Consider the following 19,192-nt stretch of genomic DNA (forward strand, 5'->3'; position numbering starts at 1 on the left):
AATAGCTTATTTAAAATGAATTTAAGGTTGTCCCATCAAATTATAATTTGATATGCAAATTTATAACAATCTTACGATTATTTTCGATAGTTCAGGTCATCATCATCATCATCGTAGCCAATATATCTTACTCATAGAAAACTAAAGCTAGGGTCTGGGGAGGGAAAGACGGTAGCAACTCATACTCAAAAAGGAGAGCGCGGCCAAAGGAGTCCCCCGGCTCGAGGAAGATAAAAAGACGTAATAACACGTAAAAGATAACTTAAAAGCCTATAAAATTATACCAAAGTTCCATAAGTAATATAACATGTTTATTAGTCCATTCAAACTTATAAAAGTCATGTATGATGTTTTATTATTTTGTATAGACATCGTATCGATAAATAGAATAAAATAGATTTAAAATTATTTGAGTCCGAATAAAATATTATAAAACTTCTATGATATTCTAGAAGCTATTTTAAGGGGTATAAAATTTTAAATAACCATTAAAAATAATGTGGGGTATTTTTAATAATTAATATCGTTATTTTACCGATAAACCGATTAAAATTTATTTAAGTCCTTATATGGTCACGAAAATCTATATAAATATTTAAACATGTATCTAATGTTTATACAAGTGTCTCATAAAACTTTCATGTCCAAAAGACGTCATTTAGTATTTATTTTATATTTTACCGTTTTCTAACTAACCGATTATTAATAACCGAGTAAAAATTATTAAGGTCCTTAAACGTCAAAAAAATCTTCCCAAACTTTTACCAATTTTATTTACTGTGCATATGTGTGATAAAAATTTCAAATCCATATGTCTTTATTTGGTAATTATTTTATATTTTACTATTTTACAATTTACCGATAAACAATTTAACGATTACTAAAAAATCATGAAAAATTCCAAACTAAATATATTCTGGCCAAATCTTGTTGGAGACATTATGATATGGTTTTATTAATTAGTTTTGATGATCAAAAGTTTATCTAATACCATGTTTTATAATAAGAGTATTTAACACCTTAAAATCCATTAAAATATCAATTTAACGAATAAATTTCAACAAAGATATCCAAGAAATTTTCTTAACATATAGCTATTAGAAGTTTCCTTTAACATGAATTTCAAATATTTTCCAAGTCCATATAACCATTTCCATCAACTCATAAAATCAACATGCATGATGCCCACAATAATAATACATGTAATAAATCATTCCATACTCAAAATTCTCATTTTGATATCATTTTTCAAGATTTAAGAACTTTCCTTTGGTCTCAAGCAAGCTCCTTGTTGTTGGTTTGCAAAACTGGTAATGGCCTTAAAACAATATGGTTTTCTTCAATCCTTTTCGGATTACTCTCTCTTTAATTTTACTAAGACTAGTGTTCAAATTATGTCTTAGTATATGTTGACGATCTTGTCTTTTCTGGTACTGATTTCGCTGTACTTAGCTCTTTCAAGAGTTATCTTATTGATTGCTTTAAGATGAAGAACTTAGGTCAAAGAAAGTATTTTTTGGGCATTGAAGTGGCTCTTAGTTCTACAGGCTTGTTCTTATGTCAAAGAAAGTATACTCTTAATATTATTTCTGAGTTTGGATTGTTAGGCGCTAAACTGAGCGAGTTTCCTATGGAACAAAATCATAAACTTGGTTTGGCTACTGGGGAATTTCTTGCATATCTAGAATATTATCGTACACTTGTCGCCCCATTGATATATCTTGCTGTTAACCATCTTGATTTAACATATTCAGTTTATATTTTGTCTCAGTTTATGCATGCACCTCGCATTGAACATTGAGATGCGACTCTTTGTGTTGTTCATTATTTGAAATACACTCTGCCCAAGGTATCCTACTATTTGCTGATTGTGATGAACTCTACAAGCTTGGTGTGACTCCATTTGGGTCGCTTGTCCAATTACTAGGCGCTCTATTATTAGTTGGCTTATTTTTCTTGGTCAATCTCACATCTCTTGGAAATAAAGAAAGCAACTGCATCACGATCTTCTGTTGAGACCGAGTACAGGGCAATGGCCTCAATTACTTATGAGTTGAAATGGCTTAAAGCTTTGTAGTTGAGTTTGGGTGTTCATCATACAAAGGCAATCTCGTTGTTTTGTGACAGTGGGTATTGGGATATATTGGAAGCCATATTAGGTAGTTTCCTAAAATTGATGAATTGTATTTCTATATAATGTTTGGCCATTGACCTAATAAAGCAAGTCAAATTTATGCATTTCATGAATTCTCTCATTACCCGCTAAATGAGAGTGAGGATATCTTAAACTTGGAAAACACAGGCAAGAATGCAGGACTTGACCATTTTACATCACCCTCACCCCTTGAAAATTGTAAATAGTAGTTTCCAACATTCTGAAACACGATGTCTTCTACCACAAAATTCAGCTAAAACAATAAATTTCCAAAGCATATTTTCAACCTCCTCCCATCCCTTCACCCAAAAAAAATCCCAACATATCCCTAAGTCCGACTGATATACCAAAAATAAATTCTTTGTGCAAAATGTAGTCCTCAAGTAGCAATTAGCAAACCAATTAATCATAGCCTTAAGGCCCAAATATAATACTCCCTCATATCTACTTCAAGTGTCTCATTTGCTTTTGCACGCATGTTAATGCACTAATTCAATCCTTAAAATTTTTAATTGTTCATAAAAACTATAAAAAGTTAATATTAATAAAAATTACATTAAGACGAATCAAACAAGATCCAACTTGACTAGATTAAGAATAAAATAGAAAGAGTGATAGTGCAAAGTCCCAAATGGGACACTTGAAGTGGATAGGAGGGAGACGGGAGTACATAAAAAGAAAAATAGGTGGAAAAATTTCCCGTTGCAGATTTTGCTCATCCACTAAATCTCAATAAGAATTTGATAGTACTCAATGAACTTAAGTTCATATATCCCTCATCCAGAAAGTATCAATTGATGAAAGTGTATAGCCGATGCACAATTAACTCATATATTTGAGATACAAATGCACTCATTGGTTCACCATTATTTAACTAAGATGACACAAAAATTTGTCAGAAACACTTAAGCTATTGAGTAGTATCCTCAGAGAACCTAGCGTCAAACGGAGTAGAAGGGTTTAGGTGTGAAGATCCACCGTTGTTTCCAGAACCTTGCGGCAATTCAATCACAAGCCATCTCACTGCTTTACTCATTTGTACTAGCCTAACAGCACTTATGGGAGGAAGACTAGCAACAGGCTGGCCAGGCTTTCCAGCCACTGAACCAGTGGCCTCATCCACCAAGCACTCTGACCCTATTCTCTTCTTCACAGACTCCACTATCTTATGCAGCCTTGACAGGTAACCTTGAAGTGGTTGAGTACATGATGCAGGACAAGGAATTCGAGGATTGTGCATACGAAATTGATACGGAAGGCTCCTTAGCAATTCACAAGGCAGCAAGTGGAGGAAATATAGAGGTCATCAATGTACTAGGCAAAGCGAAGCAATTGCTAAATAGTAGCATTATATTAAACATGTACCATATTGTTATTCTGGAGTCCTAAAGCTTTTCTAGAATATCAAAGTCTGCAATATTTGTAAACCCAGAAATGCCTATTGATAATAACTTAGCACACTATATACTACACCATTAATTGTGGAGTCCTAAAGCGCAAGGTCAGCTTAGAGGTTGATATCAATTAGGTGTCCGGCAAATGAATAAACAATCAAAGGAAGCAAGCAAATGAATCTGTAATCTCAGTTCCACAGTCTCGACACTAGTAACAATAAAAGGAAGGAAGCAAATGAATCTGTAAACTCGATTTTTTGTTTCCCAAAACGAACAAAAACAAATGAATCTGCAAATGAATGAACAAGCAAATGAATCAAAGGCGTGAATGTTCTGGAATGAACAAGTGAACACGGTGAGCAGAAAATGAATCTTTAAACTCCATTTTAATTGAATGAACAAGTGAACAAGCAAATGAATAAATACCATACCAGGGAGCAGCAAACGAATGATGGGCTTGAATTGTTAAGTATATGTCTTGAGTCTTGGCTATCATATGGGCATGGTTATAGCTTCATGTGGGAAGCTTTGGTATGGCCCTTTTGAAGAAGAGAACGAAGGTTGGTTTTGTGTATGTGCAGAAGAGGACAACCGAGTCGGCTGTACCTCGGGACTCGGCTGGAGTCAGAAGGCAGCTATTTGTGGCAGGTTATTAAGCCGACTCGGCTTTCATGACTGATCACCATGAAGCTGAGTCGGTTGCAAGTCCTGATGGGCGTTTAGTTTCGTTGCTTTGTTTTACCCTTTTGTCATTGTAAGTATTAGTGGGTATGTATTATAAATACCCATAATACACTAGTTTAGAAGAGCCAATCTTTGATTATTATTCTCTCTCTAAAAGTGTGATCCACACTTATTCCTCTCTTCTTCTTTCTCCAACCCTCTTTGAATAACCATTGTAAACCTCTAGAAAGCTTCAAGAAGCTGGTTTATACATCAATGAAAGCACCTAGACTAGGGAGGATGTAGCCCACATTGGGTGAACATCGTTACTCGTATGTTGTTTATTTTTTATGTTTGATTCTTGTAATACTCATTTCAGAATATAGGTTTTCAAATCTTGTTTTTCCCCAAACCAATTGGGAATCTAATCATTGGTCCTAGGTGCATTAATATGTGTTCTAATTTAGTTAGGACACTTAGTCTCTTGGTGATTATTTTTGAGTTCTTGATTGGTATTTGGGTTGAAAATGACATCCATGGAGTTTGGATATTTATGTTGATGATTGGAAACTGAAATTGACTTGTGGCAAGTCAAAATTGAAGGCATTACTCATGAAATGGAGTGGTTTATGTTTTGGATGTGATTCCCAAGATGCTAAATGGGATGTTAATTGCAAGATGATGGAGTTTGAATTCAAAGTGATATTATGCAAATCAAATTGTGCCTCTCAAACGGAGTTTTGAGAAATGTGGTGAGTGAAGGTAATTCACTTAATGTTATTTAGTTATTGTTGCACTTTTTGATGGTCTTGCATTATGTTGATTTGATTCTTGATGTTGAAGGTTTTGATCTTGATGATGTTGTGTTCTTTATCACCCCTTTATATCTTTTCTTGATAAATTGCTCTATGGTAGAGAATTTATAATATGATGACATGAAAAATGTAATAAAAACAATAAGTTTTTGATTGATATATATATATTTTTTGTCATCTTGATCACATGTATGGATGTGGTTTGTTTTTGGATGGGTTGAATGAATGATAGTAATTCTTGTGGTGATATCAAGAACCATGGTAAGTCAAAATCTAAGGGTCCTAACAAGGTTTATAACAAGTTTATGGGACACATCAAGAAGGTTGTTGGATATGAAAGAGTGTGTTTTATTGAGGAGGATGATATGTTGAATACCACATCCAATTGCATTAATTATCTATGTGATGATAATGTCAATGATAGTGAGTTTGAAGATACTCATGAGTACAAGGGATATGGAATTTGGAAGATAGATGGTAGAAATTATGACTTTAAGATATTTGCTATATGTGAGTCTTTTGATATTGGGAGTGTTCGCATCAAAGTTCATGATGAGATTGTTTGTTATTAAGTGATGTAAGACATTATCTGGGTCTTTGAAGATGAATCTTTTCTCTAGGTATATTTTTGGATTATGGATGGATGTCAGTGTAGTTGTGTAGGTGGAGTGATGAAGGTCGTCAAGGGCTCTCTTGGGTTGTTTAAGGGGAGCATGGTTGGAATTTGTATGTGTTACAAGATTTATGATTACCAACTTGACAAACCTCTCCATAATCACAATGTAGGATTACTCTATGTATACCAAAGTTTGAGTACTTTGGTCATGTAAGTGATCATGAGATGTTTGAATTGAGCAAGTTTGTATGTTTGACGGATGAAAGTTTGAAAGTTTTCTATTTTTGTGTAAGAAACGTGGTTTGAGCTTTATGGTCGATGTACATATCACAAAGGAATACTAGATTCTATGCATAAGGATATATGGGATACATCCAAAATGTTCTTATAGAGTGATTGTGACTTCTTGCTCATTTTCATCGATGGTTTTTCTTGGAATTTTTGGTGTTACTTCATTAAGACAAGTGGTGATGGGAGTCTTCAAGTTTTTGGAAGACCATGATTGAGAGGAGGATAGATAGGAGCGTCAAGTCATACGGGACCAACAATGGGCTTGTGTTTGCTTGAGAAAGCAATTTTCAAATGTGCTCCAAAGATTGTTTTGTTAGGCATCATGTTTGTGTAGATAGGCTATATCTAAGTGGGATAGCTAAGAGGATGAACAAGGCATTGTTTGATAAAAGCAAGTATAATATAATCAACCAAGTTAAGCTGGGTAATCGACTTTGACCAAAATGTTTCTTCACAGTATGTTACATGGTTAACCGTTTCTCTCCACATTGTTTTTACTTCAAGTCAAGTATGTTTTTAAATTCTGTTTGAGATCTTATATGCATGTTTGTATATGTGATTATCTAGAATGCATACATGTGAGTGAAGGGATACCTTGAACCATAAGCTTGAAAATGCATGTTTCATGGGCTTTTATGTTGTGTTAGGGGTTTTTTGTTGTTGTATGAGATGTAAAGGAATTGTATGACTCTTAGAGATGTTATATATTATATCATCTATGGTTGCTCTTGTTTTTGGGTATTGTTATCACTAACAATGTCGGTTCAACATGAGATACTTGTGAGAAGGTGGAGCCTCCAAAGAAGCTTTGGTAGCTTCGAGGGTTGAGAATGATATGGATCAACAAAAAAAAATTGAGAATGATACTTGTGTGGTGGTCCTAGTGGCAAGTGAATTTATGAAGAGGTACATAGAAAGATGTGTTTACGTGGTTTTTGCTCTCACGGTTGTAGGTGAAGTAATAGACATGGATGATTCCGGCTCATGCAAGAAAGTTTTGGCGATAAATGCAAGTTTGTAGCTTGGAGCCATGTGTGAAGATGAGATTTCTTGATAAGTTGTTTTTCTTGATCTATTGTGAAGGTACCAGATAAGCTTTTTGGATTGTTTTGGGTGCTTATAAGTCTTCAAGAAGAAGGAAGGATCATCAAAAGTTTTTTGCCCCGTCTTCAAAGATCGAGTAGTTGCAAAAGGTTGTTCTCAAATTGAAGGTTTTGGTTTTATGAGGAGTTTTCTTCCTTGGTGAGTTGTTCTTCAATTTAGAGTCCTACTAGTTCTTTGATGGTGATGGTGGACTTGGTACTCTCTATGTGATTTAGGGGTCTATATCTACATGAAGCAATCATATAGTTGGGATGATGGGTAAAGAAGATCATGTGTGTAGTTTGGAGAAGGTTCTTTAGGATTGTAGCGCTCTTCAAGTATTTTGGTAAAGAGGTTATTTGTTTACTTCTTTATGTTACATGGTTGTGCATAAAGATACTATGGTGGTTATGTCTACATGAAGGGTATATGTGCAGGTTTCTTGCTTTATCTCAAAAGATTGGTTGCATGAGGTATTTTTGCTTGAGGTGAAGGCTTTGACAAAGCTGTTTTCGAAGTCGTTCGATATGAAAATCTTGGTGTAATGATCAAAGATTTGTGGCCACTTACAAAGCAAAATTTTCAACGTTCCATGCACAAGTGTTGCGGGTAGTGTGGATACTTCAAGAAGCATGCTTTGAGTTAGAAGTACGTTTTGGCAAACCCGGGAAAACAACATTGGAATGCGGTGATTTGTTTTTTGTTGAGAAATGATGAGTTCTTCATATGTTGTCTCAATCTTGGTGAAGACATAAGTTGTCTTATTTGTTTTTTGGTGACTTGGTTTATGGCGGAGATTTAGGGAATCGTTTTCAGAGTTCGTAGTTACTTTGGGTAATGCCGTGTTGAGTTGGCTATCATCTTTACAAGATGTGAAGGCCATGTCTATGATCGAAGCGGTTCTTCCTATGGTCATTGTGGAGTCTTTGTAGATGCAAATTGGGTTATGTCATAAGGTTTTGTGTTCTAGCTTAGATTTTTGTTTTATGAAAGCCAAAGTATTTTTTTTTTTCATTTGGTTTATTGCTAGACCAAATATATTGTCATTAAATAGTTCTTCATTGGAATATGCGATATCAAGATGAAGTGGGTTTTTTTGGTGTTGAAAGCTATGAAAGACAATTCAGGTATATGATGACCAAGACTTTTCCAACCAAAAATTTCGAGCTATGTGTTGACTTGATTGGGTTCTTTCGCCTTGTGGTTATTAATGCTCTTGGAGAGCTTGTTTGAACATTAGTATGTGAGTTACTAGTGTGTTTGGGTGAAGGGAGAATGTGAGTTTCTCAAAATGTTTTGTATGAGATTTACACATTATTGATGTTCATGAGATTTGGATGTCTTGAGGTAATGCATGTTATTTGCATAGAAGGAGAATGTGATTTTCTCAAAAATAAAAGAATAGTGTATGCGATTTACACAGCGTTGATGTATATGCTAGCTATACATCACGCTAGCTCTTGAAGGTGGTTTGTTGATTGATGTTTTATGGATGGAAATATGGTTTTGTGTTTGGGTTAGTGGCTTGTGAGACTCAAGTCAAGGTGGAGATTTTTAAGTATATGTCTCGAGTCTTGACTATCATATAGGCATGGATATAGCGTTATGTGGGAAGCTTTGGTATGGCCCCTTTTAAGAGGAGAAGGAAGGTTGGTTTGGTGTATATGCAGTAGAGGACAGCCGAGTCAGTTGTATCTCAAGACAACACCAAAGCTGGCTTGGTTGGAGGCAGAAGGCAGCAGTTTGTGGCAGGTTGTTAAGCCGACTCGGCTTTCATGACTGATCACCATGAAGCCGAGTCGGCTGCAGGTCCTGATGGTTGTTTTGTTTCGTTGCTTTGTTTTAGCCTTTTGTCATTGTAAATATTAGTGGGTATGTATTATAAATACCCATAATACACTAGTTTAGAAGTGTCAATCTCTGATTATTATTCTCTCTCTAAAAGTGTGATCCACAGTTATTCCTCTCTTCTTCTTTCTCCAACCCCTCTATAAATAACCATTGTAAACCTCCATGAAAGCTTTAAGAAGCTTGTTTATACATCAATGAAAACACCTAGGATAGGGAGGATGTAGCCTACATTGGGTGAGTGTGTGTTGGTTTATTTTTGATGTTTAATTCTTATAATTACTCATTTCAGAATATAGGTTTTCAAATCTTATTTTTCCCCAAAGCAATTAGGAATCTAATCATTGATCCTAGGTGCATTAATATGAGTTCTAATTTAGTTAGGACACTTAGTTTCTTCATGATAGTTCTGGAATGAGCACGGTTGTGTCAGATCTTGAATGAACAAGCAAATGAATAAAGCGCTAAACACGGTTATATCAGATTTTGAATGATGCACTGAACAAAGCAAGCAAATGTTTTATTATTTGTATCGCGTATTTGAAAAACAATACAAATAATGATTATTTGTATCGTTTATTTATTTGTATCTTATATCTCAATTAAAGATATGAATAGTGGGTTACTAATGAGACTTTTTTTACTAGTGTGCCAAAGTAAGGGACTAGGAACATACCTTATTATTGATACAAAACAGTTAACATAATTCCATTTTTAAGTGATGATGACTAATGAACAATTACAAGTGTCTAAAACATACTCTATGAGACAAGAATATTTGATTTTCTCTTTTTATATGGAGGTTAATTTCCATTACCGACCTATCATTTTGATGTCATTAGTCATTACTCATTAGCTTAAATTTGGACTTTAAGTTATAGAGAGCAAATAATGACTATAAGTCTATAATGAACTCTCTTTTCCTTCTATTCAAGTTATCTCTCATACATTGCATATGGTACAATCTCTATCAATTAATTATTTTATGGTTTAAGGAAGGCTCGTAAATCCCTAACGATTTATTTGGTAATCGGTACTAAATGATGAGAATAATAATCGAAAGTTAGTGTAATTATGGTAGAAATATCTCATGACAAGTTTAATGGTCATGGTTGTACTCCTTCAATATTTTCATTTGATTCATAAAATTTGAACACATGGTGTTAGGTGGTAATGAAAATTATAAAGAAATTTTTTTAATGAACAAACTTTCTTTACCATGGGAATGACATAAATATCATGAAAATTTACACTATAAATCATTCTCCTTCTCATCAATTAGTAAGATTAAAATACGGGCCATAAATACAAAGATATGAAAATTAATCATTTTTAAAGGTGGTAAGATCAAAACTCTATTATAAAAATTAAATGAAAAGCACTTTACTACGAGCTTACCTATAATTCTCCTATTAATTAATTATTCTACAAAAAAAAAAGGTAATAAACGTATGATTTTGAAACTTCTTCATTATCATTATTGTACTCAATGTATCTCGCTTATATGAACTATTATTTGGATTTGAAAAGGGAAGACAAATAACAACCCTTACTCATAAAAGAGAATGCGGCCAAAGAGTCTACTGACTCAAGAAAGATCCTCATAATCATTCTGGAACTTAAAAATATCAAATTATTGTTGCCTTTGAACAACAAAACTATCATGGAGTATTTTGCAATTATGTCTAAAATGAGCAAATAATCGTATCATACAAAACTATAAAATGACTGGAAAATTTCAAATAGCGCTTTTGTAGAGTTTTGCTAGATGGAGCATTTTTACAGGTTAAATGTGATTATGTAACATTTGAAAAGAATTTTTTATATTAGTTATGATTAGTGATTGCCACGGAGTGGGTTACTCGGAACCGAACCGATTCCGAACCGCTTGAAACCATACCCGAACCGAAACCGTTCGCGATAGGTTCCGAACCGGCCCAAACCGCGAAATCGTGAAACCGCCGGAGAAAACCGCCTGAACCGAACCAAAGAACCGCGGGCCGGTTCACCCGGACAACAGGTTCCAAGGAACCGCTCCGGAACCGAAAACCGGACCGGACCGGTTCACTCGGCCCACCGATTCCAAGGAACCGCCCCGGAGCCGGGAACCGGACCGGTTCACCCGGCCCAACGGTTCCTTGAACCAGACCCGGAACCGGGCGGTTCACCCGACCCAGTGGTTCTTTGGAACCTGTCAAAAACTAGTCGTTAACTAACCGTCGGGGATTTTTTGCATAAATACTCCACACTTTCAATCATTTTCATTCACAATTCATCTCTTCTCCTACTCTCTCTACTTAATTAAGCAAACGCAATTATTCTCTTAATTACATAATTAGTATTTTAATTATTTCTTAATTATATAATTAGTCTTTTAATTAATTATTTATTTCTTAATTCCATTATTATTTCAATATTATTATGTCTTTTTTTAAAAAAAAGCCTCTAAAAAGTTACTAAAATGACAAAATCATTGGGAGTATCTAGCTCCAAAAGAATTGCCACTTCAACTCCGTCAGCATCAACAACACCTTCGGTTAGTAATTTTAATTTGAACCAAATTATCCAAAAGGGTACGACCAAGAATTACACGATTATGTAGAAGAAGTGAAAAGAGAAATACAAATGGAAGAAGAAGAAGAACAAGAAGAGGAACCAACGACCCCTATTGGGATACATAGATCTCGACAGTCATCAACGAGATCACATGAAGAACAACTATAACAACAACAACAAAGAAACGCTCGTAGTAAACGAGTGAATTTCCAAAGTATCGGTTAGTTGTATAATTTTATTCTTCAAATTGATTAAATTTTAAATTATTATTATTTATAAATTGTGGTATTTGAGTATGTCTTTATATTTAAATTTAGATGAAGATGAACTAGTAAGACAACCTTTATCGGCAATACCACCTCCTAGTTGTAGAGCTGTTTCACATGTGTGGTCGTATTTTACAAAAGAACAAACTGACAATCCGCATGTTTTCTTATGCACTTGTCAAATTTGTGAAAGTCAAGGGGTAAAGCCCTTAGTTTCATACAATTTCAGTAGAGGTAAATACTTTTCAAGTTTTTATACATACATGATATTTATATTTTGTAAATCAAGAATGTATTAAAAATTCGTTTATTGTGTTTTGTGAATACGTGTTAGTTGGTGGTACGGGATCTTTTAACAAACATTTTTTCATATGTTTACGAACCAAACGTCCACTTAGTAATAAGTGAATGTATTGCTATTTTTTATCATCTTCTTAAACATTCACATCATGATACTAATATATTTTTAAAGCCGATTCTTGCAGATATGATGGACAAGTGGAAGACGTATTTTACTGATTTTCCTTTTATTTATGGAATTGTGACAATTTCAGACCCATGTTTTAAGATGGAAATCCTTACTAAATTAATTGGATTTTACTACCAATCATTAGATCGCCCGCCTAGTAATGTACATAATTATGTTAGAAATTGTAAAAAACTTTTAGCAGAACTTTATGATTAATATTCTAGTGTATATAACCCAAGTCGCGATATGTCTAGGCGTGCTAGCGTCTCGTGCACGTCCCACTTATTATAACATCACTTTGAAATTGACCAAGGTAGCTATAATATTTTAGAATGGTGGAAAGAAAAATCCATAAATTTCCCATATTATCGAGAATTGCAAAGGATATCCTTGCAATTCCTACTTCTACGATTGCGTCAGATTCTACTTATAGTGCAGGTAGAAGAGTTATAGACGAAAAGAAATCTCGTCTTGCTTCACATACTATTCAAATATATGTTTGCAAGAAAGATTGGGATCAAGCGGAGCTCCAAAATTAAGGATTTAAGAATGATGATGATCAAGACGATGATACCCATGGATGATGATGGATACATCTGCATCATCGTCAGGAGAAGAGTCAGCGGAAACATCTAACCAACAAGATGATGATGACGAAGACGAATAGGATCATGAATATCGGACAACGATCAATCAACATTCAACAACTACAAATAAAAGGTATGACAAAGAACTACGTGGGCTTTGATTCCTTGGGGATACGTAGGCAACTTAGTATTCCTTCGGGTAGGAGGATCAAGTCCATTTTCTCCCTCTTTTTTATTAATCATTTTTATCGTTTCTTATTAATTTAATTTTTTTTCGTCTTTTTATTAAATATTTTGAAAACGATGACAATCAATGAATTTCGCTAATAATCAAGTAATCATCAAATGTACGTCCGCATTATTATAGTATTTTTATATTATATTTAAAGGAAAAATAAGAATGGAACTGATGGTCCGACCCGCCCGACCCGAGAGTTGCAACCACCGGAACCTCCTCATGAACCGCCAAGGAACCGTTTGGAATCGCTCGAAATCAGAATCGGAATCGGAACGTTTGAATTAGGTTCCACATGGAACCGGAACCGGATGGAACTGGAACGAAACCAGCCAAACCCGGACCGTGGCCATCACTAGTTATGATTTTAAGTATCATCATACAATCATACAAAACTATAAAAGGACCGAAAAATTCCAAATGGCACTTTTATATAGCTTTCTCACATGGAGTATTTTTACAGGTGAAATGTGATTGTGTAACATTTAAAAAGAATCTATTACATTAGTTAAGATTTTAAGAATCATCATACAACACTATAAAAAGACTGAAAGATCAATTTATTTTTTACAATTTCCCTACTATTATGTTGTTATAAAAACTTATATCAATCATTACATTTTATTTATATTATAATTTGATAACTATAAATGCAATTGCATCTTTCTTTAAAATTTATATTTATATGTATTTCAAGCCAACAAACTTCATGTATATTGCACGAGTTTGTATACTAGTACATAATATAATTTTGTATTAATTTTACATGGAGTATAATAATATGGAAACTTGTGCATAGAATTTTTAATATGAAAATATATAAAATATATTTTTTAAAGAGTGATACCAGTATATATTATCATTATAATACAAAAATATTTATAACAAAATATTATAATTGATATAAATTGATTATAACATTATAATAGATGAATAATTGTACAAACTGATTAAAGGATATTTTTATTTTGAAATACATGATATAAATTAGATAAAAATAATATATAAAAAATTCTTAATATTACGTATTACAAATCTACCAGCGGTCGTTGCTTTTCCTTGTTTCAGGTTTTCATTTAATAATACTTCCTAACTTTAAAAAAAAAAATTATTCTGATAAATAATTTTTAGCAAAATGGTAGAAAATATATCAATATTTCCTAAATTACCTTTATCAAAATTAATACAAGTATGTTTTCTGATTTTTTTTTTTATGATTTTTAAGATGTGTCAAATGTTACTATTTTCTTAGATTATTAGGAATTGTAATTAATTACATAAGTTTAAATTATGTACGCAATAAAAACATTAGCTTCTGAATTTCATTGACAATGAAATTACTAAGCGTGGCAATAATTAACTTAGTACCAATAAGGATTTTGGATATCTTTTGACAATTGAAATATGTCATATAAAAAATAATTGTATTAACTATGAACAATGATATTTTAACTTTAAATTAACAATTCTATTTATCATCACTAATTTTAGCCCTTACGGTAATGATATTTACAGATCTTACGACTATACTTAAAAATTATTAAATTCTATTTAGGGAAAAATGTCAAAGCTACCCAATAAAATTTTTTTTTTCAAAAAAGCACCTAATAAAATTTTTTTTTTCAAAACATACCTAATAAAAAATTTTCTTTTCAAAAGAGTACCAAATAACGGCTGGTGTTAAGTTTTCCGTTATCTTTTTTGCCTATCTTTAAAAAGAACCTAATAAAATTTTTCTTTTTAAAAGAGTACCTAATAAATTTTCTTTTCAAAAGAGTACCTAATAAAATTTTTCTTTTCAAAAGAGTACCAAATACACAACATAATTATCCAATACAAATAAATTATCCAATACAAATACAACATCATATATAACTCTTAGAACATTGTTATTGCCAACATGCAAAAACCTATGCTCCAACATTTCATGGAATGCCTGTCACCAGCGAAACACGGACACGGCACTCAACTCGCGTGTCGCGTGTCGCACACGAACACGCGACGGACACGCGAAAATCCGTGTCCGACACGCCAAATGAAGTGTCCAATATTTTAATATTTTTTCGGACACGTGGACACGGCAAGGACACGCGACGGACACGGCAAGGGACACGGCAAGGACACGTGTGTTATTTAAAAAAAAAATAATTAAAAAAAAAAAACTGAATTCATAAGAATCAAACATCAATTCAGACACTAACCTTAACTAAAACCCTTCCAAGAAAAACCCAATAAAAATTTTCAAAGAAAAAATGAAAACCATCTTGAATTCCATAAAAATTTTCTTGAATTGGGTAGCGAGATTGTTAGAGATGAACTTGTTAGAAAGAGAAAAAATGAGAGAAATAAAAGAGTAGGAAAGACGAGAACAAGAAGAAAAGGGTTGATACCAGAATTAAAGAAAGAGGCCCCAGTTTTTTAGGGCACATGTTTTGCCGCCCTTTCTGTCTAATCAAATATTTTGTAATGTTCAAAACAGATTCAATAATTTAATATTTATCTGACTTTAAAATTGACTTTGATTTTAACTTAAGATAAAAAATATAATTTTAAAATTAAGATAGTCTTAAAGTTTATTTTAAAACTAATCAGAAATATTTGATTCGAAATATGGAGCCATTTATTTGTTTGAAAAACCTTAGAATTTTCTAGTTTGATGAGCAAATTGGTTTTAAAATCTACGTGAAATAATGTTTAGTTTTGGTAAAAACTGGAAACATTATTTGATGAGCAAACTTGTTGTGATGGAGTTATAGCTGTGTAGTTAATTGACTTTGATTTCAATTCAATAAATTTGTTGGCGTTTTTAAAGTGTTTATGTTTTAAAAACCCTAGAATTATAGTTGCGGTGGAGTTACGTGATTTTTATGTTTTTAAAGTGTTTATTTACAAATATTAAATGAAAGATTGTAAAATTATCTTTAATTTGATATATTTATTATATTACCATTTTCGTGTCCCCGTGTCCGCCATTTTTAAGTTGGCGTTTTCCCGTACCCGTGTCGTGTCCGTGTCCGTGTCCGTGTCCGTTTTAGTGCAACCTAGCCTGTCACAGGCATTGGCCAACTTCTCAATTGGATAAGCCTCTTCCTCTACCTTTTAGAAATATGCCAAGAAGACCTATAAAAAACAAACAAAAGCCCGAGTTTGATTAGAGTAGAGATGGAAAGAAGAACAAGAATTTTGTTGAAAGGGACTTCAAGCAAAACAAGTGTGGGAATTGTGGAGGGCTTAGCTTGGCCATTATAAGAAGACTTGCAAGAACCCATCCTAGTATAACTCCACCAACTACATCATTATCCTCAGCTGTTAGGTACTCTTTTGAAAAGAAAATTTTTATTAGGTACTATTTTAAAAAAAAAATTTATTAGGTACTCTTTTTAAAGATGGACAAAAAAGATAACAGAAAACTTAACCCCAGCCGTTACTTGGTACTCTTTTAAAAAGAAAATTTTTTATTAGGTATGTTTTGGATAAAAAAAATTTATTAGGTACTTTTTGAAAATTTTTTTTTATTGGTACTTTTTGACACTTTTCCCTTCTATTTATTATCAATAATTTTAGCTTTCCAAGAATCTAGTATAGAAATTGCGAGCAATTAATATATTTTTTAGTTAATTAAAATTTTCAAGAAAGACTTAATGATAATTAGAGCTGTTCAAAAGTGACCCGACTCGAAAAACCCGAACTGAAACTGAAAGTAAACCGACCCGAAAATGTGTTCCTTTTTTAGGTTTATCGAACCAACAGTACCCGAACCGAAAATGTACCCAAATCGGTTGACAATCGAAAATGGGAAAGCTGAACCCGAGCTGTAACCGATTTTTGTAACCAACACATAACCGTTAATCGAGATTACCCGAACCTAATAATGACCGACCGGAGTCATATCCAACCCGAATCATGCTCGAAACCGAATTCTATCCGGCTAAAACCGACTTAACCCGAACGAATTTTAGATCGAACTGTTGTAAACATGAATCAATTTTTACATAGAACTATGATAGACTCATATTCAATCATCTTATTAGTTAGTCTAATAAAGTGTTAGATATTTTAATAAATTAAATTTTATAAATACATGGTTTCATATGTTTAGAGTTAATAATAAATGGCTAATGTTTCTTTAACTACTTTTAATCGAATTAGATGAAAATTGATATAATATTATAATTTTAATTTCCGGTCAAACAAGTAAAAATAACAAAGTAATAATGATTACTAATTGATTTGCATTTTAACTATTTTGCTTTAAGTAAAGGAAATCTTGTCATCAATTAAAAAATGACTGATATTGATTCGATCAATAGTAGTTAATAATACGTAGCCGAATTCAGTTAAAAAAAATCCCGAACCCGATCTGTACCCAAAAAACCGAACCAATTAGTAACTGATGACAACCTGAGACCGATTGACACTCGACACGAACTTTAACTGACACCGAACCGTGACTAACCGACTCGACCCGAGTGTGACCCGTTGTAACACACAGCCGAAAAATAACCGATCCGAAATACAATCGAATCGAATAACACCCGTTTGAAAAACTCGATCACTCGAATGAACACCTCTAAACTGATAATATTTATATACAATTAAGAATTCTATGTTTTCAAAGAGAAAATAATTTTAAACTACATAAAAAAATATAAGATTCCTTCTTATATACAACCCTTAATATATATATATATATATATATATATATATATATATATATATATATATATATATATATATATATATATATATATATATATATATATATATATATATATATATATATATATATATATATATATATATATATATATATATATATATATATCATTTTTCGTAATAATGATATAATAATATTTGACCAAAAATCATAGCAAATTTAAAGTAGTTCGTTTACTCCTTTAAATAATAACTTTCGTGCAAATATCCTAATATTTAATTTCGATTTTAAAATTAAAATTTGAATACTTATATAAAGTTTAAACAATTTCATAATAGAAAAAATTACTAGTACAAAATTTAGTAAGATTGAGAATACTTGTGATTATATACTTTTTGTGATAATAAATTCTCATTTTTTTGTTGTAAAAACAACTATTTTTGACTTATTGAAAAGCGTGGTAGTAACTCATATAATATCAATTTGAAGTACATATTGTTAAAAAAATTGTAATTATTCTTATACTACATACATAAAACTACTAATATTAGATTATTTATATTAAATAAATCAAATAATTGTCAATAAACATGTTGACAATATCATAAAACCACATTATTAATGTTGAATAGCAATATACATATTTCTTTGAACAATTTTTCTAACCTATGCAATTAATAAATAGATTTAGATAATAAATTTGGTAATTGTTATAAATTTAATAGAATGTATTTTCTAAATCCGATAAATTTAATACTCCCTTCGTTCTTTTTTGATCTTCCACTTTGGGTTTTTCACACATATGAAAGAAGATATAATCTTTGGGTTGTAGTGGGTATTATTTTAATTAAATAGTATTGTGAAGTAATGATTGTATTGAAAGTATGAGGTTGTAGTGAGTATTATTTCAATTAAATAGTAGTGTGAAGTAATGATTGTATTGAAAGTATGAGAGATAAAATAATTATAAATAAAAGAAAAATGTTACATTAAAAGAAAAGGGGGGGTTTTAAGGGGTAAAAGTGGGATAAAAACTTTCTAAAAATTGAAAGTATTCTAAAGTGGAAGAATTTTTAAAACTATCCGTTATAGTAATGTGGAAGATCAAAAAAGAACGGAGGAAGTAATATTTTAGAGAATATTTTAAAAGAAATTTCAATAGTTACTAAATTTAGTGTCTAAATTTATGCACTTGGTGAATAGGTTAGAAAAATTGTTCTTTGAAATATGAAATTCACAAAATAAAATAATAAATGTAAACTGAGTTAGAGATGGGAACATCAACAAGAGGGGGGATAAATTATTGTTGTTACAAGTTTAAGTGTTTTTGCTCTGTTTTTGCGGAATTAGATTAAAGAAATAAAACTTAAACTTAGAGCGAAATAATGAAAGAGACAACACGATTTTTACGTGGAAATCTTGTAGGCCTAATTAGAAGGAAAAACCATGACCCCACGAGATTTCTAAACTCTTCACTATGTTTAAGGCAACTCGTTACAATTACATTAAACACCTTGCTTCACTCGAAGCACATCAACTAGGCCAACTTCTCTTTCC

General features: G+C 32.2%; 1 protein-coding gene across 1 annotated transcript; it reads right to left on the minus strand.

Moving 5' to 3' along the window:
- Positions 1 to 3,002: 3,002 nt before the first annotated feature.
- On the minus strand, positions 3,003 to 3,730 carry LOC130807821 (mediator of RNA polymerase II transcription subunit 32-like). The gene has a single exon (XM_057673167.1). It carries the CDS (start codon positions 3,393 to 3,395, stop codon positions 3,066 to 3,068), a length of 330 nt encoding a protein of 109 aa, XP_057529150.1. The 5' UTR covers positions 3,396 to 3,730; the 3' UTR covers positions 3,003 to 3,065.
- Positions 3,731 to 19,192: the final 15,462 nt, after the last annotated feature.

Source organism: Amaranthus tricolor, chromosome 3 (genome assembly GCF_026212465.1).
Source record: "Amaranthus tricolor cultivar Red isolate AtriRed21 chromosome 3, ASM2621246v1, whole genome shotgun sequence".
NCBI classification, from domain to species: domain Eukaryota; kingdom Viridiplantae; phylum Streptophyta; class Magnoliopsida; order Caryophyllales; family Amaranthaceae; genus Amaranthus; species Amaranthus tricolor.